Source organism: Pelodiscus sinensis, chromosome 4, assembly GCF_052426305.1.
Source record: "Pelodiscus sinensis isolate ZL-2025 chromosome 4, ASM5242630v1, whole genome shotgun sequence".
Lineage (NCBI taxonomy): Eukaryota > Metazoa > Chordata > Testudines > Trionychidae > Pelodiscus > Pelodiscus sinensis.
Window position 1 is genome coordinate 117,092,232 of NC_143055.1, and position 25,745 is coordinate 117,117,976.

Below are 25,745 nucleotides of genomic sequence, written 5' to 3' on the forward strand. Positions count from 1 at the left end.
AAAAAGGTCACCATGCCAAATGCACTATATGCTTGTGAAAACATTAAAATATATATAAGTATATCTACTGAATTGCCCCACCCCAATCCCTCTCTCCCCCCTTGAACAAAACTCTCCTTCCACACCCATTTTTAAGTGTTTGCAGCGAAAGTATGAGGCTTACAAGAAGTGAAAGAGGCAGGCAATAATGAATAGTGCCATTCTCTACTTCAGCATAACCAACTTCCTGTAAAAATGCAAGCCACCTAGCCATGGGAAGAAGTGAGTGTCTCTTCCCAGAGGCCAACAGAGGGATTTTAGCCTTCCATATACATTAAACCTCAGGCTGGGATGCTTTGTTGAGATGTGGAAGCCAATTTTATTCCCCAAAGTCCTAGATGGATGGGTCTTCCAATCCCTACACCAGGGTTTGTATTTTGAGGGAATGCAGCTCTGCTTTCTGAATTTGATCTGTGCCAGGAAAGGACTCCTTTTAAAGCAATTCAATTAACAGGCAAGACTGCAATATAGTACAATTTTGGCATATTGGTATTGTATGATATGGGATTCACATTTTCATTTGCTGGAAGCTGAGCCACCGCTAGCACTTCGAAACAATTCAGTTCTACTGAGACAAAGCATTTGCAATAGTAATTTGCTGTTGTAATTGTAGCTTAAGTCTCAAGACAGTGGTGGATAGGATCATTTTTTAAAATAACTAATGGTTCTTATCAGCCTCTTGTAGCATCTTAAAGACTAAATAATTACTAGACGACTGTTTTTTAAGTTTTTCCTGTTACAAACTCACTCCACTATCCCTCTGAAGCTTATCTACTCACTGTCTTTTTCTTCTTCTTCTTCCCCTTCAATTTTTTTTCCTTCTCCGCTGCTCCCACCTTCCCTTATTTATTCTTGGATCTGCACTTCCAACGCTCTGGTCATCTGAAGTGGGTTGTGCCCACGAAAGCTCATGTTACCATCTACATGTTTTGTTAGTCTTTACACTATTTGTTGTTTTTTAAGTTTTTCCTGTTACAGACTAACTCATCTACCCCGTGAAGCTTTTGATCTAAGTGTACAGTTAGGCTGCGTCTAGACTGGCATGATTTTGCAGAAATACCTTTAACGGAAAAGTTTTTCTGTTAAAAGTATTTCCGCAAAAGAGCATCTAGATTGGCACGGATGCTTTTGCGCAAAAGCATCTGTGCCCAGTATAGACGTGCTTTTGCGCAAGAAAGCTCCAATGGCCATTTTAGCCATCGGGCTTTCTTGTGCAAAAAATTAAGGTGCCTGTCTACACTGGCTCTCTTGTGTAAGTATTCTTGTGCAAGAGAGCTTATCGCTGAGTGGGAGTGTCAAAGTATTTGCGCAAGAAGCACTGAATACTTACATTAGAACATCAGTTCTCTTGCGCAAATTCAAGTGGCCAATGTAGACAGCTGGCAAGTTTTTGCACAAAAGCAGCTGCTTTTGTGCAAAATCTTGCCGGTCTAGACGCACCCCCTGTGGGTTTTTTTCCCCCCTCGTGACTCCCACTCTTTCATTCACCATTCTCATCCACTATTTGAATCCTATGCTGCTGCAGCTGTCCTAAGTGAAAAGGAACTTCAGTTGTTCCACACTGAAGAGGAACTTCAGTTGTGGAAGACTGCTACTCAGTTGTGACTGAGTCATAATGTCTGTGGTCTAAGGAGAATACAGTCATCATCTGCTCTTGAGAATCATTCATTCACCAGCACCTTAACAGCAACTTCCTTATGTGGTCCCTAAGGGTCACTATGATTTACAGGCAGCCTGCAACATAATAAGGAAAGGGCGATTTTGTTTGTTTGGTGGGCTGATAGTCTAGTCTTATCTCCTTAAATCTGGTTGATACATGCGGATGGAGAGTAAATTGCCTGAAATTCATCTCTTCGTATTGGCTTTTCAGTAGGAGGAAAGATCTACAGGTATAGCCTGAGATGATACTATCTTTGTCTGTTACTCGGGGTGTGCATTCACCTTTTGACAAAATTGCTATCAGTCTAAAGGTGTAATTAGATAAATAATTATTTCTGGACTCTCCGACAGCTGCAGGAGTGGTACTATTATCTACTGTGGCAGGCTTGGAGGCTGCAAACCTGCTCCGATATTGTCCTCAAGAAAAAGTAACACTTGTAGCTTCCTCGGCCTCAGGTAAAAAATCTGTCAGATTCCCTACAGTGTTATACTTCAAGACTAGCCACGAGCATCATGCGGTGCAAAATGTGGCAGAATGGGGTGGGCTCTCAGAACATAGGACTCTCCTCAAATCTCTGCTGTGGCTCTCTTGTCACTTCTATGTCCAATTCAGGAGGTCAGTAATTAGCTTTAAAGCTCTGATTGATGCAATAACTGCTTTTTGAGAGTCTGCTTTGGAACAGGCAGAATTGGCTAGGTTACACTTGTCTGCTGCTAGGGTAAAACTATTCCCAGGCACAGGGTTCTCATATGAAGAAGTCTCCCTTAGGGATTTACTCCCCATAGCCATCTGCTAGAGCCTGAGACTTTAAAAATTAGGGAGTGAAACAAAGACTAGTTATTATGATTTAGCAACTGGAACATTTTTCTGTTAATTTCATTTATTTTTTGGTTAATTTTGAAAATCTGTACTGAAGCTTTCCCCATTATGAAGGTCCAAAGATATGTAAAAAATCATTTAAGAGTGGTTTATGTACTTGATGCATAAAAATTAAAATATTTAAAAGGGCTGCCATTAGGTAAATAAACAATATAACAATATAAATAAAGGCTCCTTTCCAGAGCCTCCTGTCACAGCAGAGAATACAAAGAACCTATTTTTATTTCTTTAAACTATGGCTGCTACAAATAACAGCATTTTTGTAGCTTGTGTGAAATGTTTGACAGTGGTAGTACTATACTTTGACCAAGGTATTAATACAACATGGTGTTTAGTATTTAGTGCAAAATAAATAGTGTTTCTACAGTGCTTTCCGTTAGGAGAGCCTCAAAGAATTTCACAATCTTGTATATTCCGATAGCACCTCTGGGAGGCATACAGTTGCCATTTTACTAACCAGAGGCACCTTAGTTATTTAATTATACACTTACCACTGGTTGGGTAGACATTTGAGCTTGGACCAAAGCCTGTATTGTGGATGAAGACAGGCTTCCAGAATTCAGACTCCAGCCTGACCCAAACATCTACACAACCATTTTTAGCCCACTGCCTGCACTACAAATCTGAGTCAGGTGACCTGGGTCAGCTACGACTGACTGTGATATGGACTTTTTATTCCAGTGTAAATATACTCAGAGAGGCTATGAAATCAAGGTCAGAGGAAGCCTGGAGAACAGGAAATTGAAGCCAGCCTCCCAACTCCTACGCAAGTGTCCTAACCCTTGGCTATTCCATCCTCTCCAACAGATAGAAAAGGACAACAGAACAAATCAAAGTGCACATCTTGATCACACTGCACTTACTTCTGCTCCCCCCACCAGGAGGACATTGGCAGGGAATCTAACTGCAATCTGTACATCTATAGTGAAGACTAATAATTTCCATTTATGTCAGAAAATCTGTCATGCCAAAGAAGGGTAGAAGAATCTCAGGATATTTGCACTCAGTATCCCTCAGTAAAATAGTTTAATGCAAAGCCAACATTATGACAAAATAAGAATTAAAACAAATTAAGCATAATTTCCACATAACAATAAGCATAATATACTCTTTCATGCAGGAACACAAAAGCTCTTAATGTGTAAATCCCATGCAGAGGGAAGACTTATTTTATTTGTGGGTAAGCTGAAGCAAATAACGTGAGTGACTTGCTCAGGTTACACAGTGAACAAAACAAACTGCTCATTTCAGTAAAACATTTAACTACATCATCTGACATGTGTGGTACGTGAACCGCAGTTAAATGGACATGTTATAGACAGAAGGACAAGTAATGGAAACCATATTTTATGGCTGCTAACCCTGTGTTAACAGATTGCATAAAAGATGACATCAGCAAGTCAGTTGCTTAAAAAAAAAGGGATAAAGGAGGTAAAATCTGTGGTTATTGAGAGACCAACAGATTCTATGAGCTAAGCTAAGGTAGAACTTATTAAAATTCAAAAGTAAGTGTAAGATTCATCCAAAAATATTGGATATTAATTTGTTTTAGAGGTAAATGTAATCATCAACGCCCAGACCAGGAGTGGGCAAAATAGGGCCTGCCAGCCAGATCAGGCCCAGCTGATTAGCAGAGCATGCATACTTACAGTCCGCACCCTGTGTTCAGCTGCCCCTCCCCCCACCTTGCTCTGTCCTGTAGCCACGCTGCCTTCAGTACCTTTCTACTATCTGTGCAGAGTGAGAGGTGGAGGGGGGGGGGGTGTGCTGAAGGGGGGGGGGGTGCTGAAGTCAAGGTGTCCCCTTGCCCCTGTACACCATCTCTGCAGAGCTAGGGGGAGGAAGGGGGAGACACAGAGTGGGGCATGGATGGTAAGTGACTTAAGAACAGTGCTGGGCAACCTGCGGCCCATTGGGGTTCTATATGTGGCCCGCAAGAGTTTTTGTTCACCATTGCCCACGCACAGTTGCCAGATTCCACTGATTTCCATCCAAGTAGTTTTTTTTCCTACCAGTACTACTAAAGTGACACACATGTCAAGCAAGAGCACCTGAAGAGTCAGCACCGTGACAATCATGTGCTTCCTCCACATCCAATCAAAGTGCTTCTAGGATTCAATTCACACACTCCGCAAATTCTAAGTACACAAGTGCAGTTAGCAAAACTGCCCCATCCCGGGAGACTATCTTGGGTTCCAAAAATCTTGCAGCCCACTGAGCTGAAGGAGCCACTCATGAGGGCCAGTCACTAACCTAGGTTGCCCATTGCTGCTGAAGAGGCAGTGCACGGTTTCTAATATTTCAGCTTTCTCTCAGAAACACACACTCGCCCATTCCATATACACCCCCCCACACACACACCTCTGCTGGAGGGAGGGAAGGGGGGGGAGAAAGCAGAGCAGAACAGTTTTCCCTGTCTTAAAGAGACAGAGTGTGCTGTCTCTCAAACTAATCCAGCAGCAGCCTGTGTGCGCGCGCGCGCGCGCACACACACACACACACACACACACACAGTCTCTGTGTAGGGCTGAAAAATGAAGTCACCCTTTTAATGAATTATATCTACCAATATGACAAGTAATCTCATGAATTGCAGCCCTATTTTTATGAATGGGATTTGGATTAATTTGTCAGAAACCTATTAAGAATTGCCTTTGAATAATCCATTATTTATAACTTTTTTTATATACTGTAACTGAAACCCATTTTAAATTGTTAATACTTTGTAACTAAAGTGACTCCATATTGTAACTGAAACCCCATTTCAAACTTTATACTGCCTTAACTCTGTTTAAAGTTAGGTGTTTCTATGTAATCTGATTTTAAAAGTGTGAATGTGTGTCTCTGAAGCCAGCTTGTTTGGGTGATCAGCTGCCAGCACAACGTTGATGGCCAAAGAACAATGTGAATGAGGCCTGTAAAAGAAACCACCCAAGAAAGATACACAAAAGTCCCATTACGAAAAAAAGATCCAAGTCCCATCTGTCATTTACTGATGACTCATGGTCATATAGTGCCCCGGAGCAGTGAGACAGGACAAGATCTATTGACTAAAACATAAAAAGATGGGTGCCAAAACTACAGAATTGGGGTCTTTCAGTTCTACAGTCATCCTCCGAGAGCACTGGGCACACTGACACAACCCAGGTCTCCTCCTCATCTCTAGGCCACCGGGCAAGTGGAATAGCATGAGCAACTGAGGCTGGTAATTATATTCCATCTGTAGAACTGTGTATATGAGTGTGTACATCTGTAGTGGATAACTGTAGTAGCTAGGGACAGTATATGTATTCTGCCTTCACAATAAACGTGGCATATTGCCTTATCTCCCAAGAGATTCTGCTAGTTCTATTTCTCTCAGTGTAACACCTGTGCCCCCCCCCGTCTCTGTGCCACAAAATCTGCCTCTCACACAAAGAGTATGTATGTGTGTCTCACACTCATGCACTTTTTCTCTCTATCCTCCTGCCCTGTCCCTTCCACCTGATGCCCCACACTTCGAGAGCCCGAGCCAGCCCTTCATAACTTATCAGAATTCATGGAATGGTCCCCCTATGAAAATTATTGCCTATCCCCATTCCAGATTAAGGATGTTAAGAGGCGGATAACTGGGTAATCATTTAGTCGACACAAATTGTACTGACTACACAATTAGTCGTTAAGGAAGGAGCTGAGAAGGTGCTACCCTCACTGCAGCTCTGCAGTTTAAATGTAGTAAGAGCCAGGTGTAAAGGCCAGCTCCCTCCATAATTAATTCCCTGCCATTTGTAACAATTTCAATTCTATAGAAGCTATACACAGACAGAATGGGAAGTGACTGTCTAAGAAGGAGTACGGCAGAAAGGGATCTAGGGGTTACAGAGGACCACAAGCTGAATATGAGTCAGCAGTGTGATGCTGTTGCAAAAAAAGCAAACATGATTCTGGGATGCATTAACAGGTGTGTTGTGAGCAAGACAAGAGAAGTCATTCTTCCGCTCTACTCTGTGTTGGTTAGGCCTCAGCTGGAGTACTGTGTCCAGTTCTGGGCACCGCATTTCAAGAAAGATGTGGAGAAATTGGAGAGGGTCCAGAGAAGGGCAACAAGAATGATTAAACGTCTAGAGAAAATGACCTATGAAGGAAGGCTGAAAGAATTGGGTTTGTTTAGTTTACAAGAGAGAAGACTCAGGGGGGACATGATAGCCGTTTTCAGGTATCTAAAAGGGTGTCATAAGGAGGAGGGAGAAAACTTGTTCACCTTGGCCTCTGAGGATAAAACAAGAAGCAATGGGCTTAAACTGCAGCAAGGGAGGTTTAGGTTGGACATTAGGAAAAAGTTCCTAACTGTCAGGGTGGTCAAACACTGGAATAAATTGCCCAGGGAGGTTTGTGGAATCCCCATCTCTGGAGATATTTAAGAGTAGGTTAGATAAATGTCTATCAGAGATGGTCTAGACAGTATTTGGTCCTGCCATGAGAGCAGAGGACTGGACTCGATGACCTCTCGAGGTGCCTTCCAGTCCTAGTAATCTATGATTCTATGAGTCAAGAACAGTTATACCTCAGGCCATGGGAACTGTGAAACTGTCCAAGAAAAGGGCTCATTTTGACCCGTCTGGCCACCTTCTGCATCAATCTGTCCATACTATATGGATAACAAAAATAATTCTACTGAATAAAGTTAGGACAAAAAAATAACAGGCCTTGTTTGGTGTTTGTTTTCTCTTCCAGAAAACTAGTGTTTATTAGACACATAGCCACACACTCACGTTATTAGCTTATGAAATACAATACAGCAGTGTAACATTCACCTTAAGGAAAAACATTTCATTTTCTCTTTCTAAACCCACAGATGACCTCCAAAGAGAGTCTACAGAAAATATGGTCTAAAAAGTGCCAATGAAGGTATCCAAGGTCAGTGACTGGAAGTTTGCCATCTCTCATTTCATCACCACATAGTATAGCATTCCTGTAAGAGGACACCATAATTTTTCAATACATTTACTACAGTCTTGCCTCAGTGGGAAATACATTTAAATTAACTCTCAACCTACACATTAACACTCCATTTTAATCAGTTTAGCAGGTCATGGGAAAGGTCACCTACTGACAAAATTGATCTTTCTGAATTGTTTTGCTACATATGTTATTTCTTATTCTAACTAGAACCCATGGAGCTTTTTCATGGGCCTGATCAATATTCTTCTGCTTCTCTTTCCCTCTTCCTACCATGCTCAGAAAACTGTTAATGTCCAGTTTAAATAGGTGTCCAAAAAAAAGGGGGGGGGGGGAGAGGGAGAGAACAAGACTAGTATAGATTTTCATGTTCTAATTAGGAAAGGCACCACTGGTGAATTATTTACCTCTCATGGGGTGAAGTTGAGACAACATATCCAGAAAGTCTGGCAGAGGGAACAATGACAGCTGAAGACTCGGCTAATGGAGAACTGAATGAAGTTGATTCTGGTCTAGTGAAGAGTTTGAATTTCATTAAGGGTAACAAAATTCAACGAACACAAAAAAAGATATCTACTCTAAACAGCATTATAAAGATATGTTAAAATCTGACCAAAAATACCAATATCTTGAATGGGAATGAGGGTTAAAATCAAAGTCAGATCTGAGATGAGGCACAATTTGAGACTTTTCATGAATTTTGTGAAGACTCAAAAGTGTATTGCTACTTGTACAATCAGTAGATGGCCAATTATTATATTTACAAAGATGAGACGTACATATTTAATGTCACTCTGCATAGCATGATAGAAAAATATAGTAAATATTAAAAGAGATTCTCAGAATTTCTCATCTGGCTTTCACCTAAGTGTTTTATATTCTTTCATTGTGGTTTCTTCATTTCAGAAAAGTAGTGGAGTAAGTTGTTTGGTTATGCCTACACCTCTGCCATGTAGTTTGGGTGCTACCGGATTTCAGAAGGGACTGGACCTTGAAATATCATTCTTAACATTTTCTCCACATTATGCCATCTTCCCAAACATGCCTGAAGTGACTGCAAACATGACATTGAATGCAACAAAAGTATTTTGTTTGAAGAAAAATGCACATCACATTTTTAATTGCAATTTTTTTTGATTAACAGGAAATAGGAGTTATGGGAGGTATAAGGTGAGCGTGTTAACATACCGTAATACATTTATCTTCCACAAATTCTGAGCAAGTAAGACTACCTATGTGAGACTGTATTCTTTATTTTAGTATCATGCAGTCTTAAGTGATATCAGTGTATTTAACTGATTTAGCAATTACAGAGAAGCAGACCTTATTGCTGGTAAGGGAGTTGACGAAGGTTCTGATGCAGCTGATATCTTGACAGTCTGAGTAGCTACTGAATGTTTATTTAAATTGAAAGAGGAATACTGGGCTTCTATTTCATTAGGTAGAACTGCAGACATGCTTTACAGATAATCATAAAGAAAAAATCATAGATATTATTGGAATAGAGATATGTAAATTCAGAACTGACCGAAAGTGGGACATTGTTTCACTCTGGATATGGATTTGCCCATTTTAAAAAATCCAGAAAAATCTATACATAAATCTGTTGAATATTACTAAAAGTTGAACAATAACCAACTCAAAATATGTCATGGATTTGGGAGTAGCACAATTCTTATGATCTATTTTAACTTAAGTTTTAAGCAAATAAACTGACAAAAACAGAGGCACAAGGAGAGAATGATGGCTTGAATATATTCCATTTATAAAAGTAACACAAAAACAATGCATCAGGTGTCACTTGGTATTTTTTTTTAATGTCCAAAATTATGTGCCACTTCAAAGAGATCCAGAATATACTTGAAAATAGGAAAAATTACTTTATCACTAATTGACTTGTAATAAAAAAAAATCTTTGCATACTTCTATGGAAAAATTGTTAAGTGTTTTTTATGTACTGTATTCTACTTCGGTTGGAACTTTCCACGATCACTGTTTCCTTCTGCAAAAGTAAAGTATTTGTAATAAACATAGTCACATACAGGAATGGAAAAAACTTAGAATATTTGGAAGTTTGCTTTAGAGAAAATTTAAAAAGCTTGGACATTTATCAGAAATTTATTCATAATTCTTGAAATTCTTCACCCTTCTTTGATTACATCTCCTTTGCCCAGGCCTGTTAATTTTAGGCCTACCTCCAAAATAGTGCAGCCAGTCTTTTTTTTTTTTAATAAAAAAAAGGTCAGGACACTTAGTATTTTTCCCATCTCACAGGAACAAAATGTATTCTGAAGCCTGATTTGAATCAGTTAGCTACCGCTAGATCATCTCATGGACCACAGACTGGAAGTTAGTCTTTCTGAAGGTTAAATGTATAGTTGGAATCAGAGTAAAGCATTAGGGTACATTTTCACATTTAAAAATAAAAGCAGTCTCGTGTTTCTCCCAACAGTTTTTACTTATTGTGTGTGTGTGTGTGTGGGGGGGGGGGTATTAAGAAAGTATGTAATGTTGCAAGTACAATCTCATAAGTGTAGGTGAGTGGGAGGAAATGCCTGGACATGATCACATACTGGGACAGTCAAGACTGTGAGAAAATATCTTCAGATGCATCTGATAAGAGAATGACTTCAATGGTAGGGCCCTTTGGTTTGTTGGAGAAGGTGTTGTCCTTTTTAAGGGCTAGAAAGATAGCTACTTACTACGTGGAGGTGGCTCCATACGCAAAGAGATGTGACTACTGACCCATTCTCACTCACCACCTCTGGTGACCTGAACAGAAGCCGAGTATGCTTATGTCTGTTCAATGGAGGCCTTCTCTTCCACCTAAAGCAGGCTGAGCAACCCCCACTTTCCCACCCCTGTTGAAAGGCCAGGCTTTAATTTTTTCCCCCCACTATGATCTGCTGTGGGCATTATGCTGGGAAGCAGCAGCAGAGCCAGCAAAGAATGTTTCCTTCACTGCCAAGGTGAGATTACAGGCAGTCCCAGAGTTACGCGGATCCGACTTATGTCGGATCCGTACTTACGAACGGGGCTTTTCTCGCCCCGGAGGACGCAGGCGGCGGGACCGCCCAGAAGTGCCGCGGTACCGCTGCCCGCGTCCTCAGGGGCGAGAAAAGCTACTCCGCGTCTCCCTGGTCTGCTGGGGGGACCTCACTAGCTGCGCCCCCCCCACAGCAGACCAGGGAGACGCGGAGCAAAGCCGCGGAGGACCTGGGCGGGGGGACCGCGGTGCGTCTTGGCGGTCCCCCCCACCCGGGTCCTCCGCGGCTTTGCTCCGCGTCTCCCTGGTCTGACCAGCAGCGGCTGAATCAGGACGCCTGGGGCAGAGAAGCTGGGGTGCTACCGGGTTGGTCCAGTAGCGCCGAGAGCGGCGCTGTGGGACCAACCGGCAGCACCCCAGCTGCTCTACCACAGGCGTCCCCGAGAAAAGCCTGGTCTGTTGGGGGGGGGGGGGAGGGAGTCAAGCCCCACTGTCTTATGGCCCCAGGTTAAACCTCATCTGAGATGTAGTCTCATCAGGAGTGAGACTTTGCTGGCTAGTGAAGATGGAACAGACTAAATGGAGGCAGAAAGGAAAACAACAGATAGTTTTAGGAAAAATATTAGAAATCTTATTAAGAGATTGGTTGCTAGTTTGCATACTTGTAATTTAATATAGGAAGTCTGAAAAACTGTGTGTTGAAATACACTATTCAACCCTTTTACATTTTTTAAGCCAAATAAGGTAAAAATAGTATTCTCTCTCCTCCCAACCATATTTTTAAGAGAGAGAGGACACTTTAAACTACTAATATAAGGACAGTCACTAGAGGGCCAAACATATGGTTCTAATTATGAAAAAATATGCAGCATTTTTGCTTATCTACAAATTTGTTTAACAGCCTTGAATACATTTTTTCCCTCAAATAGCTATTGCTTTAATAAAGTGTCATCCAAATATTTACACAGTGGCATATCATAATATATTTCCAGGTGGCCCGTAATTTGTAAATCAAGGTTTCTGGGAAATTTTTAGGCGTTAGGAAATTCTTCTTGAATCTGGGTATTACTTATCATTGAGCATACCATGAGGATATTTTTTAAACTCATAGGGTTTGTATATTTATTTTCACCCCTGCTAAACAAGTCTATGTTTTAAATTATTGCAATGCCATCTTTTCCAGTTCTTACAACTTGCTCTATTAAAAGCTAAATACTAACAAGATAAATAAAATGGAATATTAAATATTAACAGGAAACTACTGTCACTTTCTATGAACATTTAAAAACACACATTGAAGGTCAAACCGTATCTTCACTCAAAGAATGCATTCACAGGTACCTGAAAGTAGTCCTCTTATCACACTTATTTTTTACTGTGCTGCGTACAAATCTGTAATAACTTTCCCTCCCTCCCAAGCATAAAAAGTGATTTAAACCTCCAAAACATTAATACAGTGCTTAAAATTCCTATGTCTGAACATACATGTCCCAGTTCAAACTAATCATTACAATGTGCTCCATGTGCAATGAATAATGTGCTTAGTTGTAGTAAAAATGTGACACACAAACTGAGGTATTTTAAACAAAAGATAAAATATAATTTGACAGAACTGCCAGTATAGTTCATTTCCATTTAACAGATTTTTGTCTGCAGCTGAACTGTTGTAATGAATTATTTTCCTTAAAGGTTATTATGTGGTTTTAATGTAAAACAAATCAAACCATGATTAGACATAACCATTTTTATTCTACCATCTTCTGGATGAGAATTCTTCTGTAGCTTTATTTGTATTTTGAAATAGTTCTTTATATTGCATATGGTTACGTTTACATGCAAGTGACGGTTAGTGTTAAGACAAGTTAGCCATTACCTGAGGTCTCCATTTTCTGTTTGACTCTCTCTAAAGATAAGATGACAAACACAGTGAGCTGAATTGTAGGAGCTTTTATATGGCAACGTAATGCTTTTGAAGAGGAAACGCAAACTTCAGAATATTATGTTTCTAGCACGTGACCTCACTGCAATAATTGGTTAAAAGGAAGGGCTCTATTTCAATTTAAACCACCTGTTTGATATACACAAAATTTATGCAAAGTGCTATGCAAGTTAAAAGTAATTCATGTTGCTCCATGATTAACCTTTAAGATTTGGATTTTTGTATTTCGATAGGTGTTACAATCTGACAATTAGTTTATTTAAATGAAGGAATTCAAGTTTGTGTCATATACTTCAGTTTGTAACAGCAAAAAAGATCAGCCACTTTATAGCTTGCTGCAGATCCCGGAAGGAATCAAAAGGATGTAATATAAGCTTTTTAAAGGCAGATGGGGGAAGGGGTACCCATGCCTTCATTGTACAAATGTTAGTGACTCTTGCACAGCTCTGTTTTTATTGTCTCTTATCTTACTTCAGCAAGATTGTAATACTGGAGATATAGCACTTCTGTATGAGAGATCTATGTGTAGAGTCAAAAGGCCTCAAAGAAAAAGCAGACAAAACTAAGTCAAAAGCAGCTTTTATTAAAATACTCTTCAAACTTCATAAAGTTTTAAGTTAATGTGTCTCTACTATAATACATTATATTACAGGATAATAAGCATTACAATCACAGGGTACCAAAGCTTTTATATAACACAATAATCCTTAAGGGTATGTCTACACTAGCCACCCTAGTTCGAACTAGGGTGGCTAATGTAGTCATTCGAACTTGCAAATGAAGCCCGGGATTAAAATATCCCAGGCTTTATTTGCATGTTCCCGGGCGCCGCCATTTTTAAATGCCCGGTAGTTCGGACTCCCTGCCCGCGGCACAGGCTAGGTAGTTCGAACTAAAGCCCCTAATTTGGGCTACCATTACTCCTCATTGCGGCGCCCGGGAACATGCAAATAAAGCCCGGGATATTTTAATCCCGGGCTTAATTTGCAAGTTCGCATTGACTACTTTAGCCACCCTAGTTCGAACTAGGGTGGCTAGTGTAGACCTACCTTAAGAGTTTCATCCTACAATAAATAATAGACTTCATCTTATTCTCATTTCACGTTGCATGCTCAAGCACTTACATGTACATAGTAACATTTCACTTTTTTAAAAATAATCTTTCCATGGTGTGGACAGGACACCTGTTTAACAGGCTCAGTACTTGTAGTGTGCTAAGATTTGCAATACCAACAAAATGCATTTTGGTGGGGAAGCCATTTGACTTCTCCCTCTGCCATCTGAAAACATGTTCAGCCCACTCTAAATTCAGTAGAAGTTCAACAAAAATATTATAAAGTAAATTATCTTGGAAAATTCAATAGCTTCAATGTTTATAGGACTCTTTTCAAGCATCACTGTATGTTGCTCCTTTGCTCATGTTTCTAACAACCTTCGAGAACTCAAACTCAGCAACAAAAGTGAATCCTCCTTGTCAAGAAAGAACCTCAATAGCTAACTTTTTTAAGCACTTAGATTATCACTCAAATCACTTTGTGTTGATTATGCAGATATGTAAACTACTGATCAGGCACAAAAACACATTAATCTGATTCTTTATACATCAGTAGGAAATTGTCAGAAAAGTGTGGAAAAAACTAAAGTTAAAGTTACTCTCATAAGAAAGCTAATATAATATTTGTTTTGCGCAAAGCATTTGGAAATGAGAAAAGGAAGAAAAGGTTTGTGTTTTGTTTTTTTTGCAACTTGTATAAATCACTGGACATTAAGGACACGTGCTGAGACGTCATGGTGCCAGTCACGTAATTTTGTATATTTTGGGCTAAAAATATGGATGGGAATCTTTTCCCTGTGGAAAGAAGTGATAGAAGAAATGTAAGAAAGGAAAGAAATTCAATTCACACTAACTGAAAACATGCCATTTCCATGCACTCACTTACAGGCCTATATATTTTTTCATCTGTCTTTTCAGGCCTGATCCAATGCCAAATAAAATCAATAGAAAGACATTCCTCCCTCTACCCCTACACACTAAATGCATCAGGTACTGGACTGGGGCTTTAGTCTCCACTTTGAATAGCATAATTCATCAAGACCAACAAGACAGCAGCTACCTGTTCAAACCTTAGAAAGTTAAATGGACCTCCTATTAAAAACCTCAAATGCATGTCTAGATTCAAGAGAAAACATTACATATTATCAGCAGAGCGCCAACTGTTATATGCACTGAAAAGCTACAATTCCTGTATAAACCTTAATTTGCACAGTCTCTTATTAAGCTCCTAAATAAAAGCCAAATCACAGCACACAGACATCTTATTTTTTACATGCTGATTCATTTACTAATACATTTATGACACACAATATTAAAAAGGAACAACATGTAAAAGTTTCTAGAACTTCACACCAATACACCAAACTGCAATATTGCAGTATCAAGTTAAAAATAAGCCATGCAAAATACTGAATACTCAAAACACAGATCTCAGTTCAACAACAAATCAACTTACTTTGTTTTCTTTGTAGACTCAGTTTCTGGTTCTTTCACTGAAATGAAATAAGAATTTTTAAATATCTAAACCATTACTTTGAAATGAGTTGGGCTGATATTCCTCAAACACATCACATTATAATGTATTTTGTACATGCCACAGAAAATCTATATATTTTTTAAAAATTATTACTTCTACTTTTTCATTTACCTCAAGCTGTAAAACCACAGGGCCTGACTTTTTAGGCACCGGAATACCTTTACAAATGCTACACAGATGCCTAGTGGATTTCTAAAAGTGCTTTACTCCCTTTTGATTTCAATGAAAGGTAGACACTTACATATTTCAAGAAATCCGTAACTATCATTTTTAAACATCTAAATATCCTTAAAAAACTGGTCCTTGGTAACATCAATCCAAGCATAAAGAAACCACTGGCAGATAATAAAGTCCACTAATCATTTCAGAATGATCTAAATTACAATTTCCCTACCATTTCCCATTACATTGTGATTTTAAGATTTGCTATTTTATTCAGCTTTTCCAAAGCAGGAACAAATTGTCCTGTTCTGCCAGAAGCTTCTGTTTTCAACAATAAGAAACAATGACTTCTAACCCTATAGGGTTATAAGTATCAACAATTAAACTCATTTGTGCTGTATGATGAAATACTGCCCCACTCCGGCCCTCTCAAACCAGCATGAGTTTGAGCAGAAATTTCCTCATTTGGTGGTGGTGGAGGAAAAGCAGAGGGTGGGGAGGGCATGGAGATTTTTCTGACAAGTTGATATTTGAGGCGAATATAGTAGTTGTTTAAAAGGGACCCTGTCAGCTTAGAATTTAGTCAGGTCAAAAAAAAATTTCAGGCATTACTCCTGCCCATAGTTCTCTCTCTCTCTCACTATGTAGATGGTTCACATTAAAAAACAGGTTAACTTACTGCTAACTTTATTATCTGGGGAAGAAACTGGATTAAATATTTATCAATTATTGTTTCAACACCTTATAACAAGTTCTACCAGGCCAGAGGCTTCAAGTCCACTACAGCTACTAATCCTTATCTAATGCTGCATCACCAAACAATTACTCACTGTGTTCGGTGCCGGTGATTTGGGCAAGGATCCGAAAAGAACGTGACTGGGTTGTTCCTGTCCTTGGGTGCCAGTCTTCAGTGTCTTCAATCAATCGTTTTTTGCTGGCATCACTATGAGTGGGTGTGTGGTAAAACTCTGTATAGGTATCCACAATGTGCTTCCTTGGTGGACTATTTAAAGAGTTGTAAGGAGAAAAAATGTGAAATTTCATTAGAAAATATTTTATCACTGTCACAACGCCATTTAAGACTTAATCATGCACTAGGTAGGTCGGCAAGAAAAAGCTTCTGCATTTGGGAGCAATTGTGCTTTTTTGTAAAGACTACAATTTACAAAGTGACATAAGCTCAGCAATCTAAACACAGATTCAAGTGCTGTTTGTAAAACAATACCATAAATTAGTAATTTAAATCAGATTTACCATGAAACATTTAAAATATCTTCTACTTCCACTATAACAAGACGCAAAACAGCACAATTCAGTGTTAATACCATGTTTAAGAATGTGGATCACATTTACCGTTTAGGTGGGTTTTTCCTTATATTTGAAAGACAACAGAAGAAAGAGTGTTCCAGCAAGAAGAGCAAGGAAAGAGAAAAAGAAAATAAAGAAAATAAAGTAAGAAAATTGAAGTGAAAGGTATGGTAAGCCAAGTGGTCCTTAAAATACTTTATTACTAAAGTGCAATGAAGCCAATCATTAGTGCCACTGATACAAAAACTGATTCCGTGGACTGTCCACGATTAATTTGTACATGCACGTTCAGTCAACTGCATATATATCCAGAGTTAAGACAAAAGTAGTAAGATGTGGCTTCTTTTTATAGTGAAATCTCCAAAAAGCAGTATATGTAATTCTGGTGTAACAGCCTTGGAGAATGAATTTCTCTCTTTTTTTCCACAGAAAAGGTAGAGCGCTAGTTGAAAAAAAAAAAAATGCAGGCGTCATCACCAGGGCTCGACAAATACGCTCGCCCATGGCGAGTACATATCAGCTGGTCATCCCGTTCTCCTGTGGTGCACGCATGCGCGGTGCAGGTCTGGCGAGTAGGGTTTCGTGTCAGTCATCGAGCCCTGTTCATCACACTGCTTGGTTGGTGCACCTCAACTGTGTTCATGAACACTTAGTGCTACAACTACAATGAGAGGAGAAGAAATTCCATCTACTAACCATAATTCCAATTGTAATTCCAGTGAATTTCCGTGGGAACCATAATTCCTATCGCTCATCTGCACCTTTGGAAGTTTCCCCCATAATGTTCCATATGCTATTACCAACTACTGAGCTATCCGTCTCCCTTTTTTTTTTTTTTTTTTTTAAATTATACTTTCAGGAACTGAGGCAAACATATGGTAGCATTCACCAGTTTGGTAGAGTACTGAAGGAGACTGGTACTATAAAAATCCATTTTAATACTTTTTGAATTTCAGTATTGTATAGGAGCCATATACGCTTCTGTTTGTAACAGTGTGCTTCTTAATTTCATTAAAAAAAACCCCTATAAAAGTGTGGATATGAAGGATTTGTTAGTAACTTGTAAACAAAACAAAAAAGGGGGGGGCTATTAAACAAAGCTTATTAGTCAAACAGCTAAATTACAGCAGCCAGAGAAATATAGAATGATGTGAAAGGAGTAATATATGACAACATTTAATTTTAAAAGATGAGTAATATTAGTGAAGTACTTACACCTCATCAAGGTTACTGTAGGAGATAGGTATGGTAAAAGAGACAATGGAATTTCCAGGATGGAGTAATGGTAAGAAATACAGACAAAATGAAAGGATGCAACAAGTTAATACAGAAAATTAAACTGGAAAGCTTATATATAAAGAAAGAAGAGAGCTTAACTACTAAATGGAAACACAGAGAAACCTAAAATACATGCTAATTAAATGAACACAAGCAGGTAAGTAACTTGTGTTAAAAGCTAAATCATGAAAACTATTCTGCCATGCTTTCCTCCTTATTTTCTTAGCTACAGATGAGTCTCCTTTCCTTTTTAAAATTTGGGAATCTTTATGGTAATTACTCAGTGCAGCACAAGATGGTGCCAGAGACAAAGAAAGACATCTAGACAGGCAATTTAGCAATTAATTTACACTAGCATTTTATGCTGATTTCAAGGCACATGGGTTGAGAGAAATATGCCATTTTTTAATCAGAATAAAACCACTAGTGAAATTAAGTACCTGGAATCTGACATATCAACAGATTTTAAATATCTATGTATATTCATCATGCTGATCTAACTGTGTGATGCCCTTCAACTCCCAAACCAAATACTTCCCTAAAATCTAGTTAAGCCTCACTACAGCAGCAAGTTACATTACCAATACTATTAGATATACAGTAATGACATAAAAAAAAAAACTTCATTGATACACACATGAACACCACACAAATATTCTGTGAAAAAGAAATTCTGAAATATTTAATAATGATGAAAAGGAAAAAAAATCACACCATGTAAACCAAAACAACGTACTATATTAAAATGTGGTTATTTGAAAAAAAAATGTTTGAAAAATATTAATTTTACACTCAATCACACATGCAGGTTATTTCTACAACATAAGCTACCATAATTCAATTCCAGTGCTGTTGATACTAACTTTGTCACTGTTGTTACCTGCAAAGGAAAAAAGTATTTAAAGCATTATCTCAATGATTTCCTCTCCCAATACTTCAGAAAATCTTCCAAGTTCAAGTTCTGGCAAAGAACCTTGTCTCTTCTAGCATCAAGCTGAATTTTGTCAGGAACCTATAAGAGAAAGTTTCAGCCCAACCCACTTGGTACTGAGTAAGAAATTGAAGCAGTCTTTCCAGTTTTAAGCAGCAGGCACATTCTCATGCGTGAGTTGGCAAGAAGGTCTTGGTAAAAGCACAATTATATACAGCCACATGAAGCAAAAAGCTCTCCCTTTAAGCCATCGCTAAGAAACAGAAAATAGGCCATTCTTCCCCATCCTACAGTGAAAGCAAAGCAAATCAGGAAGCTATTTAGTAAGACTGCAGTTTTGATGTTTGATAAGGTTTTCACCATAGTCAAGACTCATATTTTGAATCACTAAACCACACCAATATTTTCAGAAGGGGAAACAGAGAGATAGAAGTGATTTTATTAAAATCTCTCTCAATGCCTATACTGCATAATAAAATGATTAATCGGCATTATCCAGAAGAAGCTAGTATAATGGAGTAGTTCCAGATCTTGTGTGAATAACTGATTTATCTGATTCACTTTGGTTTGACACAAAATGAAATTTTTGTAAAATAAAAAAAGTTGAAAAAAAGATTGTGGGCTGAACAAAATGTTTTCTTTTAACCAAAGCTAAAATGCCTCATTTTGATTTTGAGCTTTTTAAACAAAAAAAAATTTTAAAGAAAGGAAATTTCCTGAATGAAGAGTTAACTAGAAATTAAACATTTCTAGGGTTTGTTTAAAAAAAAAAAAAAGAGACACATTTGCAAAAATATTTTGGTTGACGTGTAGATTTTTGCTGAAAAAAATGGTTTCAGCAAAATTATGTATAGCTCTAGCAGTTGTGTTCTCAAGCTGGTTAAACTGACAATAGCTGACAAGTTGTAAACTATATTTTGTAATTGCAGCAGTGACTTACAGACTCTTGAAAGGGGGTGGGCTAAATCAGTTTTTCATCTTTAGGGCTATCAATTCACCCAATCATAACTGGACTGCCAGAGTTAAAAATCTCAATTTCTCTTGCTCCTCTTGCTCACCTCTTCCCTTTGCCCCCAATTTTAATATTCTATATGATGTTTTTATACAATTGCACAAAAATTCTGGGTTAAGTGAGGAAAAACTTTACGGGTTAATTAACATGGTGACTAAGCAAGCTGAGAATACCGTTAGCTAGTCAGATGCAGATGTATATATATTTTTGTCATTTTTACTTTAAGGCTTAAAGATTTTTACAGCAGTGTTTAATTAAGTTGTAGTCCAAGTATACTATTCTGTTACCCTTATTATAAATAAAGTACACTTTCACTAAAGTGTAAACCTTTTCCAAGTTCCCATATTAGAATTTTCCTCCTAAGACTGGCAGGAAGACAGGAATTTCTTCACTAATAGTTGCAATTTGCTTCGCATACACTGAATCTTATAGTGATGCATTTATGCTGGTCAGGCATCTTGAATGCTGATGTGCTAATTAGGGATGTTAAAATTAGGTTATTGTTGTAATCAAGTTGTTGTTAGAATTTTTACTGACTATTCAATTATTTGATAAGGGAAGGCAGCCTGTCCCCCAGCTTCTACTTAGTTTTAAATTGCAGAACTGCAGCGGGGTTTGGTCCGAAACCCAGCTCAGGCAGGGATTGAGCCTGTCTGCCTGCCCACTCGGCTCCTAATTTTAATAGGAGCCTGGCGCAGTCCCTGCTCGTGCTGGCTCGGAGACCAAACCCTGTGACTCTGCAATTTAAAATTTGCAGGTAACACTAGTCCCAGGGAGAACCAGGACTGACCCGGCTGCCAGCACAGCTGGTAGTAGCACCTGTCCTTGGAGGGTCCCAACTTCCTCCTGGGACCCCCGCCCATGCGGACAGGGGCTACTGCTGGAGCAGCCTCCCCTGCCCTCCTCTAATAGAGGCAGCAGTGGGGGTATGGTGGGGGGGAGGGGAGAAGGAACACGAGGAGACAGTGCTGGTGGGAAACCAGCTGCACCCCTTGCTGCCTCTAATATAGAGTAATATAGAGGCAGCAAGGGGAGGGGGAGTAAATGCAAGTAGTCCACTTGATTACCTGATAAGCTTAGGATTATCAGGTAGACTAATCAATTACTCTCTTATATCCCTAGTGCTAATTACAGGCCAGCAGTACTGCTTGCCTGCAGGAGAATTGATTTAGTTATCAGTCTTTGGTTTTTTCCAGTGCTAATTACTGCAGCTGAAAGCCAGTTCTCTGTATTATACTTCCAAAAGTACCCATTCTGGAAGGATATGGATGGTTCACCAGAGCACTTTTAAAAGTCTCCAAATAATAAGTCTTCAGGACCTGATGCTTTTCCCCCCTTTTTAAAGCTGTGTGGAATAATGTCATCATGTGTTTGAAAGAATCCTAAAAATCGACAAGACAACAGTGACAAAATGCACAAGGTCTGCATCATATGAATAAATGAACGAATGAACGAACATGTGGAAAAAATTCAGTCTGAAGTATAAAGGAAATATATAAGCTCAATTATTTGTTCTTAAAAATGGAATAATTGAAACCACAGTGCTGTATCTTAGTTCAGGTACAGATGTTTCTCTCTTTGTAGGTTATTGCTTATGCTCAGCACCAAATTCAAAATGTACCAGAAAAAGTTTGCATCATGACTAACTTTTTGCTTTTGCTCTTCTAATGACCTCTGAATAAAAGTGAAATACATATAATAGCTAGTTTTAAAATTCTCTGGTAATGATGCAAAGTACTTCTTGAACTTCACATATTAAGTTAAATTTGCAAGAAATGTGGCCAAAATAAATAAAATACATTAAAACCATTGTTTCTTTAGAATGTAGCTCAATGGCTTGATTTAAAGATGTGTTGAGTATTAGCAATGCCAAAAACTATCCTGTTAATTAATGTCTTTAAAATGTTAAATCTCAGCAGATGTATTAGTGTTTTAACTTTCAAAATGTCTGGAGTTTATGACTTTTTGACAGTTCTGAATTGCTAGAAATATACTAGCACTTGCATTTTAGTGCTGGCTTTTTTTAAGATTAGATGGACATTGTTCTGCATAACTCAAGTGTCCACTGCATTAGTACCACTGAAAAACTTGATTCAATTCAAATTTAATTGACTCTCTATACCAACTTTCTAGTTTCCTCTATGTAGCAAATATAACAAATTCTATATATTTCCTTCTTTCCCAGCCTCTGAATGCAATACTCTAACTTGCACTATGTAGTCACCATTATCAAGGTTATTCTTCCATAGCATCCTATCCCTTGGTTTCCCCAATTCTAGATGGGCCTTCTTGACAAACTGCCTCGCATTTTGGTGGTGCCTGCTGCTTTTTTAAAACTATGTCGGGACTTAATGTTTTAAAATTATACTTAAAAATATACTACTGAGCTTGCTATAAAGTTCAAAACGCATCCAATGAATTATTCCAACTGTCTTTTCAAAAAAAATCTCAACATCAACTCAGAGATTATACTACGTACACAAGATGCTTCTAGAAGATCCTTTAATAAGCTCATTTTTATACCTACAGCCAGCCCATTCTCATTTATCTTTTTCAGAGTCATTCTGTGAAAGGAACCCAACTCTTCCAAGATGCGTTTTATCCCTTTAAGTGCAGCCCAGTAAATTGTCTAGAAGAAAAGTCCCTTACAGCAGACCAAGTGCCCTGAAGCCACCTACCCATTTTGCTGTTTATTGTCAACCTGGCTCTCTTTGACTCCTCTTCTTTGCCCCTCTGCCACATCCTGGGCATTGTCGTTGGAATACGTGTTCATGGTTGTATTGTATGTGTTGGGCTGCCATGTGACATTAACTGCAGTTTTAGCAGCATTCAGTGCAGGCGAACGCTGGTCAGTACTGGATTTGGCATTAACATGCAGTCCAGATGCAGTGAATGGGGGAGGAGTGACAGTGGCCAATGGTGGAGGGGAAGCAGATGATGGAACAGTCGCATGGGCTGGGGTGAAGGCAGATGACGGTGATGGAATGGAAGTGATTTTTGAGGAAGATACAACTCCAAATGGCCTTGGTGTCTTATTGTAGGCCAAGTTCATTGTGGAAGTGACTTTAGGTGCAACAGCAGATGCAATGGGCACAGGCTTAACTACTTCTTTAGGTTCTCCCTATGTAAAATAAAAACAAAACACACACAAAGCACACCAACCACATGCAAAATCCTTAATAGACATTTTCATTGGAAAAGCAAGACAGATGATGTGTTTTATAATAGCAACATTTCGACTGTACTGTACTGGCGGGAAAAAAAAAAGGGTATGACATGCATTTTTGGGACAAGGAAGGATCCTATTATACGCAACACACTTAGAAACCCGAGGTATTATTTCCTCTGATCTCATGCAAGATATCCATACCTTAATAAGGTTTAAAGATTAAATTAAAGACTCATTCAGATGCAAAGGTCACCAAATTCCTCAGGTGTGGCCTAACTTGCTTAATAAATACACTGAAGGGGTTTTTAAATTTAAACCCCATCTAAAGCCAAATTCAATACACACACACAAAATACGTAACATTACACTGCATATTGTATGTGTGATGTGTCAAAGGATATGGGGAACATTAAGTGATACTTCAATGGGCACAGCAGCAAGTGGCCAACAGTCTAAGAGAAACAAGCGACACACTATGAAAGCTGTTACAGGTTGGACCTCTATAGTCCAGACTTCTACCATCTGGCAACATCTGTAGTCCAGCATCCTAGAGCATGTTACTGGGCTGGAGCACTCACAGGGTACGTCTAGACAGTGGCGCTATTTCAGGATATGTCCGGTATCCGAAATAGCGTTTTCTGCATTTTAACAGAAATGTCCGTTATTTCAAAATGCAATCAAAATTAGGGATGTTAGCAACTAGTCCACTATCTGTACACCGCGAACAGGGGCTGCTGGACTCAGCAAGAGCTGTGACTAAGCAGTCCGGACTACTGCTGATTGCTGTACCTTTGCATTTTAAATGTAGTAATAGCCCAGCAGCTCTTACTACACTTGAAATGCAGAGCTGCAGCGCTGATGGCCCCAAATCTGGCACAAACCAGGAGTGCTCATTCCCGGCTAAAGTCAGCTCCTGGAACTACCCCTGCTGCAGCTCTGCACAGCACTGCTTATCGACTAATCGTATAGTCCAGAGTTTCCCAAACTATGGGCCACGTCCCTATACCGGGCCACCGGAAAAAACTACCAGGCCTCAGCATGGTTGCCAGGGTGTTCTGAGCTCCCGGAGTGCCCGAGTGGCACTGGGTCCCCCAAGCCCTCGGCTGGCCTGGGCGGAGTCTGCAGTCAGATGTTCCGGCTCCCAGCAGAGTCCTAGCTAGGGGAGGGCAGCGGGGGGAGGAGGAGAGGAGAGCCGGCCACCGGAAGCAGCACTGGACAGGGGAATTGGGGCAGGGTGGGCCAGGGAGATTGGGGGGCTGGTGGAAGCAGGGCTGCTGGGGGGTGTGAGGTCAGGGTAGGGAGCTGGCCAGGGAAGATGGGGGGGAGAAGCAACCACCGGAAGCAGAGCTGGACGTGGGCAGCAGGGCTGGCCAAGGGAGATTGGGAGGAGAACTGGCTGTCCGGGAAGGGGTTGGGAGTAGTGGGGCTGGCCAGAGGCACAGCGGGGAGAGCAGGGGAAGGAGGGGAGTGAATCGGCCAGCGGGGAGCGAGACTGACCTGGCCATATGCAGATCTCGGGGCGCTGCCCCCCCCCCACAAAGCATGAGTTAGTCCAGCTCGGGGATTCTATTGCCCCCCCCCCCAACACACTCCCCCTCGAGTAGTTGTGAACTGTCTGGCTGGTAGACACACTCATGCAGCCTGAGCACATTTACCAGCCAGGCAGTTCGAAACTACAAACTGATACATCTAGTAATAATACAACTTACATAATGAGAAAATACCAGGCATGTTATGTGTCTGGTATTTTTTCAGTTTGTTTTTTGTGTGTTTATATTTTTGGGCTGCAAAAAACAGTACTAAAAAAAAGGGTTCCAACTAAAGTAAAAGGTTTGGGAAACCCTGGTCTAACCAGCTTTCTGTCTGTCTTACAGTCCATTTATCCAATCCATATTCCTTAACTTGCTGGCAAGAATATTGTGGGTGACCGTATCAAAAGCTTTGCTAAAGCTGGCACTGGGGGTTTTGGGAGGACCAGACACAACGTATTTGAATATTCATCATTTGATTAATGAATATACAAATATGCAAATTAACGTTACTGGTCCTCAAAAAGTTCATGAATGGATTTACTGGTCCCCGCGTCAAAAAGTTTGGGAACCCCTGGTATAGTTAATACAAATTGTATCAACTCTACGATTAACCAGATAATTGCATTTTAACATCCTTAATCGAAGTAACAGGCTTGTTTTTCCAACGTCTCGGTAAACCTCGTTCCACAAGGATCAAGGGACTTGTTGGAATAGCAGTCTATTTCGAAACTAAATCGGAACAGACTATCTTGAAATAAGCTCGAAATAAGCTATGCAATTTGCATAGCTCAAATTGCATAGCATGTGTCTAGCTAGCGCCACTTTTCGAGCTAGTGCCACAGGGAAAAGCTGGGCCCTATGCTCACAACTCCTTCTTTGCCCTCCAGAGGTTCCAGAGTGCATCACATAGCCCATTTGTGGCACTCAAGCTGAGGAGGGGGAGGGAGGAGTGAGGACCAGACCAGGGTGGCATGGTGGGATGCTTGGAGGAAGAGGCAGGATGGCCGTGGAGTCCCATGGCTGGGGGCTGAGAGCATGTGGCTCAATACAGTTCCGTGAGGCTGCTCTCCTAGTGCCTGATCACGGCCCACAGCTGCCATGCATCTTCACCCAAGCACCTCTCCCACCCCGCCACCGCTCTTCATGCCAGCCTCTCTGCTGCTGCCGCCAGAGCAGAGCACCGCAGCTGCTTTTTTCCCAAAAGTATGTAAAGGGAAATGTTCTCCCCTACTTTGAAAAACTCTGACAAACTATTCTGTACACTCTATATAGCAAGGCTTCTTTCAAGAGCAGAGAGAATGTATATGTTCTGTTTGGAAGA

The 25,745-nt window shown here is 39.9% G+C and overlaps 1 protein-coding gene across 7 annotated transcripts in view; it reads right to left on the reverse strand.

The window, feature by feature from the left end:
* The window catches only part of PDLIM5 (PDZ and LIM domain 5), a 220,630-nt gene that overhangs the window by 78,230 nt on the left and 116,655 nt on the right, over positions 1-25,745 (reverse strand). For 2 of the 7 annotated variants that reach the window (XM_075929620.2, XM_075929621.2), the window contains exons 5-9: positions 22,402-22,844; positions 16,025-16,197; positions 14,952-14,988; positions 12,376-12,405; positions 7,924-8,028 (exon numbers count right to left, since the gene is read on the reverse strand). In XM_075929620.2, the coding sequence (XP_075785735.2) occupies positions 7,924-8,028; positions 12,376-12,405; positions 14,952-14,988; positions 16,025-16,197; positions 22,402-22,844 (788 nt within the window). Of the gene's footprint in view, positions 1-7,923; positions 8,029-8,839; positions 8,975-12,375; positions 12,406-13,597; positions 14,291-14,951; positions 14,989-16,024; positions 16,198-16,547; positions 16,566-18,643; positions 18,661-22,401; positions 22,845-25,745 lie in introns of those variants that run through there. The other 5 variants (XM_089778072.1, XM_014576365.3, XM_014576355.4 and 2 more) reach the window with 5 other exon arrangements.